The sequence below is a fragment of the Physella acuta genome, unplaced genomic scaffold, assembly GCF_028476545.2.
Source record: "Physella acuta isolate Inbredline_101_S28 unplaced genomic scaffold, ASM2847654v3 ptg001119l, whole genome shotgun sequence".
NCBI classification, from domain to species: domain Eukaryota; kingdom Metazoa; phylum Mollusca; class Gastropoda; family Physidae; genus Physella; species Physella acuta.
The window spans coordinates 23,286-43,889 of NW_026732636.1; the positions used below are offsets into that span (position 1 = coordinate 23,286).

Genomic DNA, 20,604 nt, shown 5'->3' on the forward strand with positions numbered 1-20,604 from the left:
ATGGGTAAAAACTGACCAGTCGTATTTTCCTATATACTTTTTGTATTTTATGGGAAAAACAGAATATGAAAGAATATTTTGGCTAGCAAGCCTTTGGTAAAATTAGTCCTTACGTGCTTGAGGAGACAGGCTTTGACACCTGCCAATTTTATCTTCATTCATTTTACTATGTTATCTATGTCACCTGCGTTACATAACTATTTTACGCTGTTGACGTTGATCGGTTCAGGTGTTTTTTTAAATGTAAATTTTATTAGGTTAGGGTTATGGGCGAGTGTGTGTGTAGGAGGGGGTGGGGGGGGGGGGGGGAAGAGACTGATGCACAAAAAACCGCTTAGATATGGGCAATACAATTCATTGATGGAACTTTTTATACATTTCAGGTAACATATCTAACAGCCGTCAACTTGCGAAAACGACTGAAATTTTGCTGTATTTGTCGTTTACATTAGCACACAAGACACAGTTAATAAACTACTGAACTATTCATGTTATACACACGTTAGATTAATCATAGAATAAAAAACACTCCAATGTTCGTTCGATAATGTTCATACTTGACTTGAAAATGTTTAATTGTCTTTTATTGATTTATGGCTTCCCAATAGACTTAGTCAAATTACATAGCTTGCCTAGACAGATTGAAGAGATATGTGAAATGCAATAGTAGCAGCAATACTGCCCTATTGTCTCACCAGGCTTTGCCATGAATAAAAAAGAGGGATTAGTAAATTTTCTCGAATATTCTTATATCACACTACGGGGGATGGCAACTCGTTATATAGACATGATTTTAAATCCATTTTAATTACTTAAACTTTTAAAAATAGAATAGAATCTCGTAGAAAAAAGAATTGCGCACAAACTGAACAGCAAACAATGTGTTTATAATAGTGCGGAATATTAGCACTTTATACATTCTTATTGAGAAATGGGAAATTGCGTAAATTATTACTTCCGATAAACGGAAATTACTCATAGTTTGACCGAAGGTTGAGAATTAGATATTTTTCTCATTATGCGAAATTTCGTCTGTCTGAAACAGTGCTCAAGTTATATTGGCTGTTGAAAACCTAAAAGTAGAATAAGTTCCACTTTCGGTTATCGGAAATCGCTGAAAAGTTGATACAGAACTACAATGTTAATATAATACTTATATATGAATTTCCATTATCCTAGCTTTAACGGCACTAAAATTATCGTGTTCACAGAAAACACACACACACACACACACTGCACTATTACAATACTTTCTCTATACTTTGTATATAAGAAAGTAAAAATATAAGAGGATTTGAAATACTGCAGCATTAAAATGTCCGTAAAAATCGCGATTAGCTTGATGCTATGATTCTCGCCTTGTTTGACAATTATTATGTTACGAGCCGACCCGCGGCGTATCATACGCCGCTATTTAGTTGTTTTATTTTCTACTTTTCAGTAATTCATAATTTGTGAATTCGACAGTACCAACGCTGCCACTGAAAATATTTCTTTAAAACACTATAAGTATCTCGTTAAGGACGATAACCCCCCCCCCTCCTCCCCCCTCCGTTACAGTAAACTCCACTTAGTTACTCCCCCCCCCCCCCTCCTACGTTTAAAATCGTTTCAAACTAAATTATCTGCCCTTAATAGTCGTCACTAAACCAGGCTCTGTTTGTAAACATTTAGAGTGAACCACAGCTCACCAGACCACGTAGGGGTGGGGGTGGTAGGGAGCGCGTTTACAGCTTGTTTTCTAGCGTCTCCCAGAAGAGAATTATATATATAGAAGATTGTATTGGAGGCAGGGGCATGAGGAGAATACAAAGGAAGACAAATATAAAACGACGATCTATATTTAGCTTCTATTTATAGACGAACCTATTTTTATGGTGAAATACCATTAAAATTAATTCTAAATTGAAAGCAAAGCTCTTTTTTACTTTCTCGTATATACGAAGTATAGAGAAAGTATTGTAATCGTGCAAAAAAAAAAAATCGAGATTTTTACAAATCTCCACGTTTTACACCTCACTGATACGGAAAAACATAATTTTGCAATCTTGTCCGTATGTCTGCTAGTCTGTGTGTGTGTGTGTGTGTCTGTCCGTGTGTAAACACGATAACTTGAGTACCGTTACAGCTAGGTTGATGAAATTTCATATATAAGAATTTTATCAAAATCGTAGAATCGTGTCAACTTTTGAGCGATTTCCGATAACCGGAAGTGGTACTTTTACTACTTTGAATTTTTCTAAAGCCTATAACTTGAGTACTATTTCAGATAGATAAATAAAATGTCACACGTAAGTAAAAGATCTAATTCTCTTCCTTCTATCAAATTTTTAGTAATTTCCGTAGACCGGAAGTAGTAATTTAAGCTATTTCCAATTTCTCAAAAAACGCATGTAAATTTATAAAGTACTAATAATATTGCGCACTATTATGCACATTTTGTTTTGGTGCACAATTCTTTTTCTACGAGATTCTATTCTATTTTTAAAAGTTTAAGTAAAGAAAAATCATGTCTATATTCCGAGTTGCCATCCCATGTAGTGTTATATTAGAATATTCGAGAATTTTTAGGGGAGATCACTCCCGGTTTATTTGACTGGGTTTTTGTGTGTGGATAAAGTGTGAACGTGGTGTGAACTGGGAATGGAAGCACGGGCAGGCCAGTTTTATTTGACTGTTGTAACTAGAACAAGATCTGACGAGTAAGAGTTCTCACAGTAACATGACTAAGTGTTCAATTTAGTTTGTTGTTTCGTTTGGTTTTGTTTGTTTTATCAAAGACTTGCATTTGGTTCCTTTGTTGTTTAAATTCAATAAAATTATATAGTTCATTATCGTTAAAAAAAATCTTGTTTAAACTTAGTAGTTGGGCTAACCACTCTAGGTTTTCAGGAGTTACACTGACACCCAATTGACTGATTCCCCTGAGGTGCAACAGTAATCTTCCTGTTAGGTCTATCATTTTTGACCATTTATTTATTTATATTTAAATTTTAAAATACTTTTCCATTTGTTGCCCGATTTCTGTATCAGGCAAGTATTTATATAAAAATTGCTTTAATGTGTTTGCCATAATATCCCTTATCATTTAAAACACAATGGGAAAATTGAACACCACAAGGTAGACCGACCAAGGAACACACAATAGAAAAAGTTAAATAAATAGATGGAAAACGGAGGGAAAATTCTGAAGATAATTTATTTATAGTTATCAAATATAGTAAAAGCTGTGTTTAGTATATATATATATATATATATATATATATATATATATATATATATATATATATATATATATATATATATATATATATATATGTCCTATATAGTATATTATTAATAAATGTATATAAACAGGTAATTAATATGTATATATAAATAAATATATATATATATATATATATATATATATATATATATATATATATATATATATATATATATATATATATATATAGGACCCTTAAGTATATTATTAATAAATGTCTATAAAAAGGTAATTGGTCTTATGCATCCATAGTGGCACATATGTTTATACAATTATTAAAATACGATTTTTTTTTTAAATTTAAAAAAACAAATCTTTGCTTTTTCTACAAATTAATAGAACATCAATGGAAACTTTAAAAAAAAGCGAAGCATACAAAAACTTACATACATTTAGACTGATTGAAGGTCTAGCAAGTGTCGTTGTGTTTTCTAATATTTAGATTAAATCAAACATGGTCAACTAAGTCAAATACCAAAAGAGACTCCACGATCTGATGATACCAACATCTATAAAATAATCGAACTTAAAGTAATTGAATTTAAAAAAAACAAAATTCAACTATAAAATTGCCCTGCACATTAACGCCAGGTTGTCATTTGCATATGCTTCTGTTTACACTTTTCAATTGACTTAATGAATTTACGGTAAAATTGACCTAGTTTTACCGTAATAAAAATACGAGAAATATGTTTTTCATATTTTTAAAGTTAAAATATATACGCTTAAATTTCAAATTGTATTGTTTAATGTCATCGTAATGGTATTCAAATGAATACGCTACTTTTAATATACTAATTTAAGGTATAAACGTCCATCATTTTGATTTTCAGGGAAAGTATCTGTTTAATGACTAAATCTTTAAACAAGGTTACAATTGTTTCCTTAGTCGCTCTGCAACATGTGGATATTCCGTTTCTAGACTAACCAAAAATTCCGGAAAAGCCCTCTCAGGTCCTGAATGAAATAAAATGTCTAAAAAAACACGAGTTCGCTCCCTTGGTGTTTTCTCAGCCCTAACTTTATGACGATCATCTAAACTGATGACGCATTTAGAAAAAAGATGGTCAATTAAAAATTCAGCGTCTATTTCCTGAAGTAAATACAATGTCTCCTTCTGGAGTAATTTAAAATGGTTGTCTTGTAGCTGGCCACGAACTGGCTTTCTTTGATTAACAGTTTCTGAAAGGAATGAAATGCAAAAATGATTACATTTACCATACAGTGGCGTATTAATGTAAGCTCTGACTAGGGGGGGTGTCTAAAATCCTTTTTCTAATCTAAATCTACCCCTGAGACTATCTTACTATCGGATGTCAGTGCAACCATGGCTAACCCTTCGGTAATAACCCTTTGGGTAATTAGACTTCTTACCTTAATCTAAAACAAAAAAGATAATCAACATATAAAATTTATTTAAAAGAGGAAGGCGCTTTATAAAAATTATTTTCATTGAACAAAAAACAACAAATCACATTAAGTGCTAAATTTGAAGCTAGATCAGTCATCGTATCAGAATGCATTTTTGTTCCAGAAATAGGTTTTATTTAGAGTGTCCATACTAGTAATATCTAAATTTTATTTTAGCAGTTTCTTTAGCTCCTTAACTGATTTGAACACATTATTCACTGTATGTATAATTTCATCAGTCTTTAGGAGTAAGTAAAGCCAATAGACACAAAAAAACGGAAAACCACAGTTATAAATTTTACATGCAACCAGTCTTTCTGTGTCTCGAAACTATCATTAGTGCAGTACATTATGTTTACAGAGATCTAGATAAAAGGCAGACATAGCAAAGACAAAAGGCCGACATGAACAAAAGGCCGATATGAACCAAAGATCAACAGGAAATAAGGTCGACAAGTTTTATAAAACAAAAACTCTATTGCATAATCGCTTTTTTAATTTATATAAATAAACCATATTAATTTGAATTACACCTTGCATGATTTAAAAAATATGTTATGGGTCTCTCGAATACCTTTGAGACTAATCTCGCTCGGGTCCATTAAAATCTACCACATGTCGATGCTCCCTTTTATCGTCACTAACTATGTTTTTCTAGCTCCACAATAATCTGAGTCACCTCCATTCTACCGTCCAGCCTCGACTGTCTTGAGTGCTAATTAAAACCTTAATTGTAATTACAAAAAGCGTCGTCATTCTGTGCAGTCTAATTCCTTGCCGGACCCAATTAGTGATCTGCCCGGGTCAGTCGTTTTTTTGTCCCCTGTACGGTCACCCCAGGTCATATACCAGACGGGACAACAACTCCCTAACCTGTTGATACTGTATGCGTGAGTAAACTGTCTTCACCCCAGTCCTTGTTTAGTCTGGTCACGTGTATTGTTAAACCTACAGCGACACCCAAGACCAAGACAAAATGGAGATCATGTATTTACCTGCATATTGTGTTCCTATCAATTCATCATTGTTTACCGATGGCATTCCATTTGCAGAAGAGACCAGAGACACATTAACTTTTTGGAGTAAAGCTTCTGCCCCGCTTTCGTCTTTTTGTAATCTTTCAATAAATCCGTCGTCTTTAGTAGTTGTAACATCACATCCACTTTTGACTAAAAATTCTACAATGTTTTCATGTCCTCTGATAGAAGCTATTTTGTATGCGCTTATACCATATTTCGTAACATAGTTTATATCACTGCCATTTTGAACTAAAAGTTCTACAACTTTTTCATCTCCTTTTCTAGAGGCGTACATTAATGCATTCCAGCCATCATTGGAAACAACTTTAACATCACTGCCATTTTTAATTAAAAGTTCAACAATATCTTTATGCCCGTTGGCAGAGGCATACATTAATGCGCTCAAACCATCATTTTCAATCGCATTAATGTCACTTCCACTTTTAAGCAACTTTTTTACAACTTTAGCATGTCCATTTTGAGAGGCCATCATTATCGCCCTCATTCCGTCAATAGCAGCAGCGTTAATATCACTGCCGCTTTTAATTAATTGTTTTAGTGTTTTTTCATGACCATTGATACAGGCTATCATTAATGCATTTAATCCGTTTTTTTTAGCAGCGTTAATATCAATCCCACTTTTTATTAAAATTTTAACAACTCCTTCATGTCCGCTTTCTGATGCGAACATTAGTGCATTCCACCCTTCATTGTTAACAGCATTAATATTAGCCCCACTACTAAGTAAAAGTTCTACGGTTTTCTCATGCCCTTTGTAAGAGGCCATCGTTAATGCACGCCATCCTCCATCTGCACAATATTCAAGATCACTGCCATGTTTAATCAAAAGCTCTACAACACCCACATGTCCGAACTTAGAGGCCGCTATTAACGCATTCATCCCGTCATTTAGAGCAGCATAATTAACATCACTCCCATGTTTAATTAATAGTTCTACAATTTTTTCATGTCCAGCCTCAGAGGCTAACATTAAAGCATTCAAACCCTCATTGTCAACGGTTTTAACTTCGAACCCACTTTTAATTAAAAGTTCAATTTTGTCGTATCCATAATAAGATGCTATCATTAATGCATTCCACCCATCAATGTTAACAAATGAAACATCACATCCATTTTGAATTAATAGTTCTACAGTTTCGTGTCCATGTCTACAGGCTATCATTAATGCATTCTCTCTATGTCTGTCAACAACGTTAATATCACTTCCACTTTTAATTAGAAAATGTACAACATTTTTATGTCCATTTTCAGAGGCTAGCATTAATGCATTCCATCCTTGATTGTTAAGAGCTTTAATATCACTGCCTTTTTTAATTAACAGTTCTACAATTTGTTCGTGTCCATTATAAGAGGCTAGCATTAATGCATTCCATCCATCCTCTTTGACAGCTTTAATATCACTGCCACATTTAATTAAAAGTTCTACAGTTTTTTCATGTCCGTATCTAGAGGCTATCATTAATGCATTCCATCCTTCATTGTTAACAGCTTTGATATCACTGCCACTTTTTATTAGAAGATCTATAATATCTTTATGACCATTTTTAGAGGCATACATTAATGCATTCTTTCCTTTATTGCTAACAACTTTAAAATCACACCCATGTTTAATTAAATGTTCAACAATTTCTTCATGGCCATTTTTTGAGGCTATCATCAATGCATTTAAACCGCCATTTTCAATAGCGTTGATATCACTTCCATTTTTAATTAATAGTTCTACAATTTGTTCATGTCCTCTTTCAGAGGCGAACATCAAAGAATTCCACCCATTTTCCCCAACAGCATTAACGTCGCTACCACTTTGCAGTAAATATTCCACTATTTTTGTGTGTCCTGATTTAGAAGCTACGATTAACACATCATTGCCGTCGCTATGCACATCGTTACTATCAATGCTAGTTGTAGCTTTTCGTGTAACACATTGTTCGTCCCCTGCAGCTGTTGATGATGTTTGTATTTTCCCCCGTTTACTATATTTGCTAGCACCGTTTCCCATGACTGGAAATACTAACAATTACTCCTTGAATACCTTTCTGAAGTAAAGGTAAATTTTGTGGTTTAATTTTTTAACTTAATAAGTTCAATAGTTTCTGTATTATATTTCTCATTTTTTAGTAAATTTGCACAAATAGTATTTTCTTTTTTATCATGCTTATTAACTGATAATTAAATAATTTCACCAAACTTAGTATTTTTCATTAATTTTAATATTTTAAACCAAATATGAATATTTTTTTTATTAAATCGGTTACGATTTCACGAAAGGTACTTCCGCTATTCTTATTTAAAATCGTAAACAGTGATATAAATATAAACTACAAGATGTTGACTTGATTAATGAAAAATAAAGCCTACGTCAAATTCTGATTGTTTTTAAAGAAGCGAAGAATTCAGACATTTAAATAGCCAAATATTTTAAGACAAATTTAACATTTTTTTAAAATCAGTGTTTTGTGGGTTATATCTGAGAGGTCGTAAAATATGTCGACCGTTACATGAAGATGGCAGCACACAGCAACTAATCTTGTGGCATGTACTTGCGCACGTGTTGACAAATACTCACAAAAATGTCGGTCATTCTGGGAGCACAATTATTGTTTGACAGTCGTTTCAGACGAGCAAGTTAAGACGAGACTGAGCTTGCGGGTCGACTTACACTGCCGTCGCTGATCATAATGTCGCTCAAGTTCACGTTTGTTTCTGGACGACGGTCGAATTATAAAATCACAAGAATACACGGATATGGAAAGCGCCAGACAACACACAAGATCACATCTGATACAAAATGTCCCTTATTCGAGCATTTTGTTCACCTACATAGCTTATTTGGTGTAATGGGGGGACAACTGTGATAATACACCTAAAGCAAATACATGCTATATAGTCTAGGCCATTTTACTTATCTGATAAGGGTGAAAGAAAATCAATAATGATTGAAGAAAACAAGAAAATATCTAACCCATTGACGTCAACAGATTCCTGGCATGATTGTCATTAGGCATTTGTTTCACTGATTTTAAACGGAATGTTTTGATATAGTTTTTCAGAACTTTCGAGATATAACGTAGTATACGTATAATTTCATCAGTCTTTAGGATTAAGTATAGCCAATAGACAACAATAAACGGCCAACACAATTATAAATTTTACATGCAACCAGTCTTTCTTGTCTGTCTCCCAAAACTCTCATTAGTGCAGTACATTTTAGTTACAGGGATCTGAATAAAAGGCAGACATAGACAAAAGGCCGACTTGAACAAAAGGCCGACTTGAACAAAAGGCCGACATTTGCAAAAGGCCGACAATAACAAAAGGCCGAGATGAACTAAAGATCAACAGGAAATAAGGCCGACAAGTTTTATAAAAAAAACTCTTTTGAGCAAACGTTTTTTTTATTACATCAAACAAGTTACAAAATGATAAAGTACAGCACAGTGCCGTATTATTTTGTACAACCTTAGGACTAGTAAACATGTCTAGAGCAAGTGAAGTAGAGTTCACCTGCTTCTGTTTCTCGGCATATGAAGGGGAAGTGTGGTCAGCGCTATGCCCAGCCGCCTTTACTTTCGTGAGTTAGGTACCCATCAGAGCTAAGTGTACTCAGTGCCCTCTACTGATTTTGGATCCGGATTCGAACTCGAGACTAACGGGTTAGCAGTCTAGCTCTCTAAAGCTAAGCCACTCCGTCATCTTAGGGATAGTACAGATTAAAACCCTTTCAGTTGTAGCAGCCGTGTCGGATGTTATCGATTGTACTACAATTTGTAGTGTTATAACATGTGTCCAAGATCTTTAATTAGTATCCTAATAATTTACGGTACATTAAATGTTCCTACAGTTTATCCATAAGTCCTGGCTTTATAATTAAATGTTTAAACATTTTAAAAAATTAGTATACATACATGAAGTCCCGATTCGAAAACTCGGGCAAATGAGGCCCGATAGCTGGCGACAGCAACTCATCCAAAAAGAAAAACTTGCTGAAATCGAGGTCAACGCATAACAAAATTTGTGTTGGAGGAAACCCCGTCCAACATAAATATAAAGAGCGAAGAAGAAACAGTGCACATATGACAGTGTGGCCAAACGCCATGGAATTTATTTCTGTTAAGGCACGCGATCGACTTACTTCAGTTGGTTTCCTCCATTTGTTGGCAAAATATGTTAGTTTAACTGCCTACTTGTTTATTTTTTGTGTTTAAGACACTCCCATTTCCTCCAGTCGCTTAGGACCAATTACAAAGATATTAAATAGCATTTTCTCAGCCATGTCATACAGGCAGTGATACCGACGGCCTTTAGGTTTGTTCTTTGATGCTTGTCTAGAATGGTCTGTGTGTGTAGTAAGCCTTAGTTTTGCGATATTAGGATTTTTTCACCTTCGTCTGCCTTATGGTTTGCCAGCCTTATAGTCTGTCGGTCTTTTTGGTGTCTGCCTTTTTATATTGGCCTTTAAGTCGACCTTATATCCCGTTGGCTTTTTGAACGTCGGACGTTTTTCCATGACGAGCTTTTGTCCTACATCCATGTTTACAAGTATTATGCAATGTATAGGTCCCAATTTTTTTAGCCGGTTTGGAAACGAACAGCTAAAAACGACTGATAACAATAGATACAATTATGTTGACATAAATTCATGATGAATAATATAGAGAAACAAGATAAGAATAAATAAATAGAAAATGAAGAGAATATTTCAGGAATCAAAATACGCTGATCACCGTTTATTTTAGTGAAGGTATTTTTGTAGACGAGAAATACTTCGAAGTCGTGGTGTGTTAAGGCTGATAAGGAACCAGGAAGTTTGGTAAAGACTTGTAAAACAGGATTGCCGCTTATCGAGGTATGAAAAATCAATTCTAATATTAGCACGATAGTTTCCAGTATTCTCTCGTTCATAGTCTGAGTGATAGTTCCAGTAGTTTCTAATTCCGTCTAGTGTTTTACTCGGGCATATAGGTGGCGCTGTATTTTACTTCTCTCATATACATGTGTGTGCCCGCTAATCCTTGTTTAATGTTGCAATATTCTTTGTGTGTAATTTGTTTCAAACGATTGTGGTTGAATGAAGTTGTGATTGGTCAGACCAATCAAAAGAAAACGCCATGAACATATAAGCAAACATGGCATCCTACACAACAAAGAACACATGTGACAGTTTAAACAATGAGAACACAATAAAGAACGGAAATAAAAATCTAAACAGTAACAACACAAACAGATCATAAACTCAATATGAATCTCTTTACATGCAGTCAATTGAAGAGAATAAATATTGTACATAAACTGTAGCAGGCTGGGGGTATTTTGTTTTACGATAATATTCATTTTAAAATTTGAAATAAAAGTGTCAATTAATTATGATTTTATATTCGAGGATTTAATTATATACGACTATAATACCCTAGCTTACCCATAGTCTATTGGACTCACTAAACCGATCGCCATAGCGCTCACGGGAAGACCCGGAGCGCCAAAATAGCACCCTGCCGGGGCGCCGTAGGACGCCCGGATTCGATTCAGTTAAGGACGCTAGTAACCTTTCTTATCCATAGTCTATCCCACTGTTTAAAACGAACGTTTGCACCTTAGCGCTCACAGGATAATCCAGGGTGCCAAATCGAACCTTGCTGGGGTGCCGGCTGACGTGCCTGATTCAACTTAGTGAACGACTATAATACCCAAAGCTTGTCCGCAAACCGACAGACGTAAACATAGAGGACATTTAAGAGCGGCTTCTAAACTGTTATTGATCAAAAATAATAATTAGTTAACAGTACGTTCAGTGTATAAAATAAATATAAAGCAGTATTTAAAATATCTGTCTTTTTCCTACCACATTGCACTTTATCATTCCATTCTAATTATATAATGTTTTTTTTTTCAACACCAAATCAAACTAAATACATTTTAGCTCGACAAATGATTGACCCAGAGTGCATTGGTTGGCAGCTTTTGAGACATTTGGAAAACTGGGTCATCTAGTTATATTTCAAATTCATAATTATTTACATTTATAAAGACAAGAACACTATCAATTGTTAAATATTGAAAGGCTGCATGCTCAGTTTGAGGCACTCCCCAAAGATTTTGTGAGTTTGACTCAGTATGAGTCGACCACACAATGATTTTTGTTGCGTTGGTCGTATTGCAGACTAATCTGGTCTGAGACGGCGCCTTCCTACAATCAGTGATGTTTTAAAATGCATGTTTTAAAAGAAATAGAAATGACATATTGTTGAATAATCGATTTAATTTAAATCTTGCCAAAAGTTATAATAAAAAAACGTACTCAATACAATTTTATAGTTCTAAAAAAACTATTTTAAAGAAATCTTTCTACAATGCTGACTGGAGTAAATCCTAACAGAGAGAAAAGAATCTTGATTATTAATGTTGGATCGATTTCTATAAACCAACTAAAAATCAATAGTCTGCTTTGAAAAACGTCGTACTCGCAGACTTGCTTGGCTTCTTCTTATGTTCACCCGGCAATTTGGTTGTTCAAACAGGATTTAATATCAGAATAATAGTCCAAACAGGAACCACAACTTAGCATGGGGGAGGGGGGGGGGGGGTAACTATCCGTTGTCCGTAACAATTTACGGGATGTTTTCGTCTTCGCAAGTTTAATTCGGTTAAACGTATAATTTAAAGGTCAAGTCTTATTTTAGTCGACTTTACACGACACGCATGCCCTTATAAACACAAATAGAAACATAATTTTCGGGTAGACCGATAGGAAACACGGTTTTCAGGAAAACAAAGAATACAAAATTACAATATTTACTAACCAATTATTACTAACCAATGAAGTGAAAAAAAAATCAATTTAAAAAAAATCAATAATAACAAGTTTTGAAAAGCAAATAAACAAAAGTTAACATAAATGTTAGTGTAGTTTCAAAATCAAGCTCAATTCGATTACGCCATGCATGTTTCCAACCCCTCACCCTCTACATGTTTGCCCTGAGAATAGAAGTGATTAACAAGGGAAAAGAAAACAGTCCTGGATAAGGACGATAGATGGAGAAGCAAGAGCTGCAGGTCTTACATGGGCTCATCTAAAGCAAACTACCAAAAACTCAGGTGTACAGGGGCGAGGAAATGAAGGAGCCGGGCCGGTAAAGGATGGCGAAGGGTAATTCCTGTTTTAAATTAATTACATTTCATATACTTCTTCTTGAATTCTCTCAAGGTTTCAGAAAACTGTGTTCGTGTGTTCTTTTGAGTGTTTATGAACAACGTGGCCTTGAACAAGACAAGATTTTATGTTTGTTGTATTGTAATGTATATGTGAAAAATAAAATAAGCCGATGATACACCTTTTGCAAATTCTCTCCTGTAACCAATCAGACAAGCAAAAAAAAAATACAATTTTTTTTTATCCAAACATGTAAATAAATTTGAGTTTTAGTAGAATATAGATAAAAAACTTGAAATATTGAACACAATATAAGCAAAATAAAACACGGACAATATTGTAAGCTTAAAAAAAATAACAGTTGTTAGAGATAAGAAGTTTAAAGTATAAAGAATACAGTGTATAATGAAAGTGATGAAAACTTATTGTCGACTTCTTACATTTCCTTCTTCAGCCTCTCTGCAACATGTGGATACTCTTTTTCTAAACTTTTCAAAAATTCTGGGAACGCTCTTTTTGGCCCAGCTTCAAATAAAATATGTAGAAACACACTTGTTCTTTCTCTTCGTGTTACACCTGCCTGAACTTTCTCAAGAGCATCTAAATCAATCACGTTTTTCGAAAACAAATGAGGAATTAAAAATTTTGCATCTATTTCAGTTAGTAAGTTTTGGTATTCTTTCTGTAGAATCCTGAAATATTTGTCCTGCAGTCGGCCACGAATAGGCTTTTCTTGATCTGAAGATAATGTTATAATATAGATATTTAAATGGCGTGCAACAATTATTTACTGATAAATTAATAAAGAATAACAAAGAATAAAACTTCAATAGCATTAATAACCCAAATCATAGTAAAATAAAAAAAAATAAAAAAAAACAGAAAGAAAAAATATTTAGGTGTCACTATCAATTCTCTTATATCAACCGTAGCACAAATATTATGTGATTATTTTAAACATACGTGGGGTCAGTCACTGGTCTATGATGTTACTGCCAGTATAAACATAAGTTGTCTAATTGTTACTCCCCATTCACTTCGGCGATCTATTTTAAGTTTCAAAACTTCAGATTTTAATAACCCCGTTTCTATTAGGTTCCAGCCAGCTTTATCGAGAACAATAACACTGGACTTAGCATCCTTCTTAAGTTACGCCCTTCAAGGAATAGCAATTTTAAAACACTTTAGTTTTGTAATTAAATCTGATAGGAGCTAGTGTATCTATTTTTTTCTTTATAAGAATGGTTAAAAAACATATTTTATTCTTTGAACATGTTATTTTTTTTTCGTTCGTACTCTACCCCCCCCCCCCAATCCGAATGGATATCTAAAGGTAACTCTGCTCATTAAATGTTTTAAAAAGAAATCAATTTTTAAAAATATCCGTGTATTCGTCTATATGTCTATCCGTCTATCCGTCTATCATCTGTATATCTGTATATCTGATTAACTGAATATCTGTATAACTACACATCTACACATCTACATATCTACACATCATCTACACATCATCTACACATCATCTACACTTCATCTACACATCATCTACCCATCATATACACATCATCTACACATCATCTACACATCATCTACACATCATCTACACATCATCTACACATCTACATATCTACACATCATCTACACATTATCTACACATCATCTACACATCATCTACACATCATCTACACATCATCTACACATCATCTACCCATCATCTACACATCATCTACCCATCACCTACACATCATCTACCCATCATCTACACATCATCTACACATCATCTACCCATCATCTACACTTCATCTACACATCATCTACCCATCATCTACACATCATCTACACTTCATCTACACATCATCTACCCATCATCTACACATCATGTACACTTCATCTACCCATAATCTACACATCCTCCACACATCTATACATCTATAAATCTATATATCTATATATCTGAACTCAACTTCACATGACGAACTCTACTTCAGCTGTCTCGTGTCCCGCCAAGCATTTTAAAACACCGATTTCAAAGCTGAGATTACAGAAACAGGTAAACTCTACGTCACCTGCCCCGGGTCCTGTCAAGTCCCAATAGGAAACTATCATTTACATCGAGAAATAAAATCTAATATTGACAAGATGTGTCTTGAACCCGTACCACCGACATGGTAACTATTGTACTATCAACTCGGGCAGCTTGGTATATACACTTATGTACAAACTTATTGTACTAGTTTATATAGCATAACAAAGTTAAATTACGTGAATATTATTTATATTAAATAAAATCCTAATTTAGCCAGTTCCATTACTAAACAAATAAAGATTTATATAAAATATTTAAGGCTTGAAAAAGTTAACTATAGAAGCTAATTTATTGGCACAGATTTTAGATCTAGATCTAACTAGATCTAAATAGATCTAGAAATCTAGAGCTAGATCTACAATCTACGGCTGGCTAAGTCTAGTTTATCTAGTGTGAAAGAAAGCAAATTATTTCTTATTTTCAGTGCATTTAACATCTTGTTGCTATGAAATTTTTTTAAATATTTTTTTTTCTACTTTTTAGTGATTTATAATATATGACGTCGACACGACTACAATTTTTTGCCCTAAAACACCATCAGTAGCTTGCGATATCTAAAAGACGATTACCTGCCTTGTGAAAGAAGCAAGTTTTAAGTCATGTTACCTCCCATTTGTTTAAAATCGTTAAAAATCTTTTTTACCTGCCCCTTATAGCATTCACTAGATTGACAAGCTCTACGATTGTAAATATTCTCGTGAACCACAGCTCACCAGACTGTTAGAGGGATGGTGCCAAGTTAGTTATCTCCCCTTCTGTTATTGAATATTGTAATCTATCGAGTGATTTAATTTTATTCTGTTCCCTTAGTTTCAAAACCTTTTAATTAATTTTTAATGACTAATTAAACATCTAATTAAATTACAAATAGATATACTTGTATTGTCATCGAAGTGGAACGTATCTGGAAAGTTTGAACGAAATCGCTGCATTAGAAATGGGTTAAAACTGAGTTACAAGATTTGACACAAACAAATAAACAAACAAACAGGCGTTGTGAACTATATAAAAGCGTTTAAAAATATAATGTGTTTTATGAATAAACTATGATAGATAAAATGTCAAGGAAAAAAGTGTATAGAAATGTTAAACATTCAAATAATAACTTGTACCTTCATATTGTAATTCAAGTTGTCGAAATCTGTTTTCAGGCCCACCATTACAGGAGTTAGCGCCATTTTCCTTAAAATCATTCCAATTACAACCATTTTGAACCAATATTTTTGCTATTTCTTCATGTCCTTTATTAGAGGCTAGCATTAATGCATTACATCCATAAATGTTGACTGCTTTAATATCACAGCCATTTTTAATCAAAAGTTTTACTATTTTTTCATGTCCATTTTGAGATGCTAGCATTAATGCATTCCATCCTTCATTGTCAACAGTTTTCATATCACTTCCGCAATTGATTAAAAGTTCTACAGTTTTTTCATGTCCATTTTGAGCGGCTAGCATTAATGCATTCCACCCATCTCTTTGCATGGCTTTTACATTTATACCGTTTAGAATTAAAAGCTCTGCAGTTTTTTCATGCCCATTTTGAGAGGCTAGCATTAATGCATTCCATCCACTTTTTTGAACTGCTTTAATATCACAGCAACTGTTAATTAAAAGCTCTACAATTTTTTCATGTCCTTCAAAAGAAGCAAACATTAATGCATTCCATCCCTTATTTTCAACAGCGTTTATATCACTGCCACTTTTAATTAACAGTTCTACAGTTTTTTTATTTCCGTCCCGAGAGGCTAGCATTAATGCATTCCATCCACTTGAAGTAACAGCTTTAATATCGCTTCCCCATTCAATTAAAAGATCTACAGTTTTATGATGTCCATTTTGAGAGGCTAGCATTAATGCATTCCATCCATCTCTGTCAACCTCATTTATGTCACAGCCGGTTTGAATTAAAAATTCTACAGTTTTTTCATGTCCATTTTGAGAGGCTATCATTAAAGCATTCCATCCCTTATTTTCAATAACTTTAACTTCACTTCCTCTTTTTATTAACAGTTCTACAGTGGTTTTATGTCCATTTTGAGAGGCTAGCATTAGGGCATTCCATCCATTTTCGTTAACAGCATTTATATAGCTGTGACTCCTAATTAAAATTTCAACAGTGTTTTCATGTCCTTTTAAAGAGGCTAGCATTAATGAATTCCATCCTTTACTTTCAATAGCGTTAACATCACTTCCTCTTTTAATTAAAAGTTCTACAATTTTTTCATGTCCTTTTTGAGATGCAAGCATCAATGCATTCCATCCATTATTTTCTACAGCTTTAATATTAATGCCGCTTTTAATTAAGAGATCTACAGTTTTTAAATGTCCATTTCGAGAGGCTAGCATTAAAGCATTGCATCCATTGTTGTTGACAACGTTAATATCACTGCCACCTTTAATTAAAAGTTCAACAGTTTTAGCATCCCCTATTTGAGAAGCTTCGAGTAGTTCATCTAAATTGGCAGCCGATTGTACTTCACCATATCTGCGTTTTTCCATTTATTATTGTGCTTTTGTTGTTTGTCATACACGCCTACAGAAATAACAATTTTCGAATAGTTTTCATACCTAAGATTAATTTCATTCTAAAATATTTGCTCTTAAAAACAACTTTCTTTTACCTTATATTCAGAGTTTCTTCCAGGCATCTCTTCGGCCCTCCCCCCCACCCCCCGAAGAAAGTCTACCCCCCCCCCCCCAAGAACAAAATGGAAATTCTATAGAAAATACATACTTTTACCAGTCATTCCACCCCGGCCCAGGAGAAAAAATTATCCGAAAGAAACACTGCTCACATTTTATTAATACTGTAAATATAAAGATGTTTACTTTATTTGAGAGAAAGTTACCTTGAAGGTTAATAAAATTAACTTACATGACTTATCTTGATTGTATAGTTAGTCCACGATTTTCCTCCAACGCTTGAATGTTCTATGAACAGTATTTACCAAATGAAAGGTTTTATTTGCAATATAGGCTCAATGGGTAGTCTACTTGACCCAAATACCCGTATATTCGGCCATACGTAGGAATATTGATCAAATACTGAATAGGAGATAAATCGTTGCAGTAATTTTGAGGTTCGTATAAAAAATTCCTTAATTATAATCATAAACAGAAGATAAAGAATTTTATTATTTTTACAAGCTTTTATTTAGTTAGCAATGTTTGTTTATTTGTTTGTATATGGGTTGTAGCAAATCTTGTAACTCAATTCTGACGCACTTTAAACACACTAATTTCGTTCAAACTTTCCAAATACGTTCTACTTCGTTGACAATACAAGGCTATTTATCTTTTAATTTAATTGAATGATTAATTAGTAATTAAAAATTAATTGAACGGCTTCGAAACTAAGGGCAGATGACTAAATTTTATCACTAGAATATATTCAACAACAGATGGAGAGATAACTAGCTAGACGCGATTACCATAACAGTATGATAACAGTCTAATGAGTTGCGGTTCACAGATAAGTTTACAATGGCAGAGGCGGATAAAGCTTGGGCGGGCCCCTTGCTAAATTTTTTTGCGGGCCCCTAATAAATAAATAAATAAATAAATAAATAAATAAATAAATATATATATATATATATATATATATATATATATATATATATATATATATATATATATATGTGTGTGTGTGTGTTGTGTGTGTGTGTGCGTGGAGGTTGTTTAGATTCACCTAATTATCTGAACAGTGACAACTCAAGAAGAAATAAAGTGTTAGAATCTTGAACCTGCGGGCAGAGTGTGCTTCTTTATATCAGGTGGGTGGATCGGTACCAAATGAGGTGTCCTCGGCCTAGAGGCGGGAATTCCTAAGCCGCGAGCAAATACCTACACACAGGAGGTTGTACACACCTCTGTCGCATTTGGGTGCCGTGAAGAAATGTCGCACAAGACCTAACTAAGAAGGCCACACGTCTGCTAGTGACCTGGTCATATCTATCTATATACTACTAAAACTCAAGTTTGTTTATGTGTTTGAATATTTATTATTTTTTTATTTTTTGTTTGTTTGTCTGATTGACTATTGTAAAGGGTTCTACTCTACGTGGACAGCTGTAAAATAGTATGTAGGTAGAGAACAATTTTTCTTTTCAGACAGACTGTTAATCACACATTTATTTAAAGACGTTAATTAATTTATTGAATAATTCATAGGTAGATTAACCACATTAATTTTAAAAGATAGAAAAACCGCTAGACTCGACGAAACAGTGACGTCACATTTTTTTGTTTACTTTTTAGTACAATAAAATGGCGGCTTCCATCATAGGCCCATTCAAAAGTTTAACGCGTTCTAAATCTAATTTTCTATCGGCCATAATTTTAACAATACGTCCGTTTGCTGTTTTTATTACGTTCCAACACTTGTATAAATTTTCAACTGTCTTTTTCATTTAGTTTTACAATAAATTTCTCTAGATCTACAATTTGTCCAAGAAAGTTATTTATAGATCTAAAAATATCATGTGGCCAAGCAAGTTATTTATAGATCTAGATCTAGAATCTAGGTCAAACAAAAGATTAATTAGATACAATCCATTTTATAATCAGAATACATTTTTAGTCCTTAAATACTTGATATAAATCTTTGTGATTTATCTATCTAGATCTAGATAGATCTAGATAAATCTGCCTATCTGAACTTGGCGAGATACAGAGCAGGTGAAGTAGAGTTAGTCTGTTTCTTTGTCCTAAGCATATGAAGGGATAGTGTGGCCAGAGACATGCTCGGCTGGAATCGTTTTTTTAAACGATAAAAAACATGTTGTCTGAGACTTGGCGGGACACTGGGCAGGTGAAGTAGAGTTGAGTAGGTCACCTGTGACGTCAGTATATGAAGAGATAGTCCGAAATCGGTGTTTTCGGTGTTTTTAAAAGATAAAAAACATATTTTTGAATGTGGGTACTGTTTTTTGTGACGATAAGTGACACTGCAGTAGCGTAGCGATGGGGGGCGGGCGGGGGGGACATATATGTTATATATATATATAAATTGCATATACACTTGTAAGAATGTGTATACGCATGTGTATAATAATATGTATTCAAATAATTTATTTTGGTGGATGTATTTGATCTTTTTACCCCCCCCCCCCACCCCATACATGGATTAACATAGCTTTTTACGATTCTCAACCAAACCGTATATATTGCAACGTTGAGTTGATGTAACTCCCCCCCCCCCCCCCTTGTCACCCCCACGGTGATTGCTTTACACTGTGCTTAGATAAAACTAATGATTTTTATCTATATTCGGTTATTAATTCAGCTGAATGTTGCATGTTTTCTTTATCATTAGCAGGTTTACGTCATAGTGTCACCCCTCATCTCCCACCAACACCCGTGTCGGGATTAGTCCACCTTAGGTGAAATTATCAATTTTCTGTATATATTTTGCCATTGTTTGCCTTGGTGTACCCCCTAAATGGTGTCGCCCGGTGCGGTCCGTAACACCCGCCCCCCCCCCCCCCCCTCCCCCCTCGCTAAATCTCTGCTCCATTTTTACACTGAAATATGACGTTACAATTTAACATTTTAAACACGTATAATAGGTATCAAAAAGCTAATGGTTATAAACAAATAAATCCTAGTTAAACCTCCTGCTGGCTACACGATAAATCATTTTTCTGATACA

At 34.0% G+C, this 20,604-nt stretch overlaps 2 protein-coding genes across 2 annotated transcripts; both read right to left on the reverse strand.

Moving 5' to 3' along the window:
* Positions 1-4,118: 4,118 nt before the first annotated feature.
* LOC131955959 (ankyrin repeat domain-containing protein 50-like) lies at positions 4,119-7,854 on the reverse strand. Its single transcript, XM_059320289.1, has 2 exons — positions 5,674-7,854; positions 4,119-4,450 (listed from the first exon to the last, which is right to left on the reverse strand). Exons 1-2 carry the CDS (start codon positions 7,715-7,717, stop codon positions 4,140-4,142), a joined length of 2,355 nt encoding a protein of 784 aa, XP_059176272.1. The 5' UTR covers positions 7,718-7,854; the 3' UTR covers positions 4,119-4,139.
* Positions 7,855-13,301: 5,447 nt separating this feature from the next.
* On the reverse strand, positions 13,302-17,234 carry LOC131955960 (ankyrin repeat domain-containing protein 29; the record flags this gene model as incomplete). Its single annotated transcript, XM_059320290.1, has 2 exons — positions 13,302-13,603; positions 16,064-17,234. Coding segments are annotated over 2 exons (1,473 nt in total), but the record flags the coding sequence as incomplete, so codon positions are not given.
* Positions 17,235-20,604: the final 3,370 nt, after the last annotated feature.

What these genes read in the sequence shown, in the direction of transcription:
- LOC131955959 (XM_059320289.1), bottom strand. Translation starts at nt 7,717, where the DNA reads ATGGGAAACGGTGCTAGCAAATATAGTAAACGGGGGAAAATACAAACA. An exon ending in GATAGGAACACAATATGCAG is followed by an intron (nt 4,451 to 5,673) that starts GTAAATACATGA and finishes CATTCCTTTCAG; the next exon opens with AAACTGTTAATCAAAGAAAG.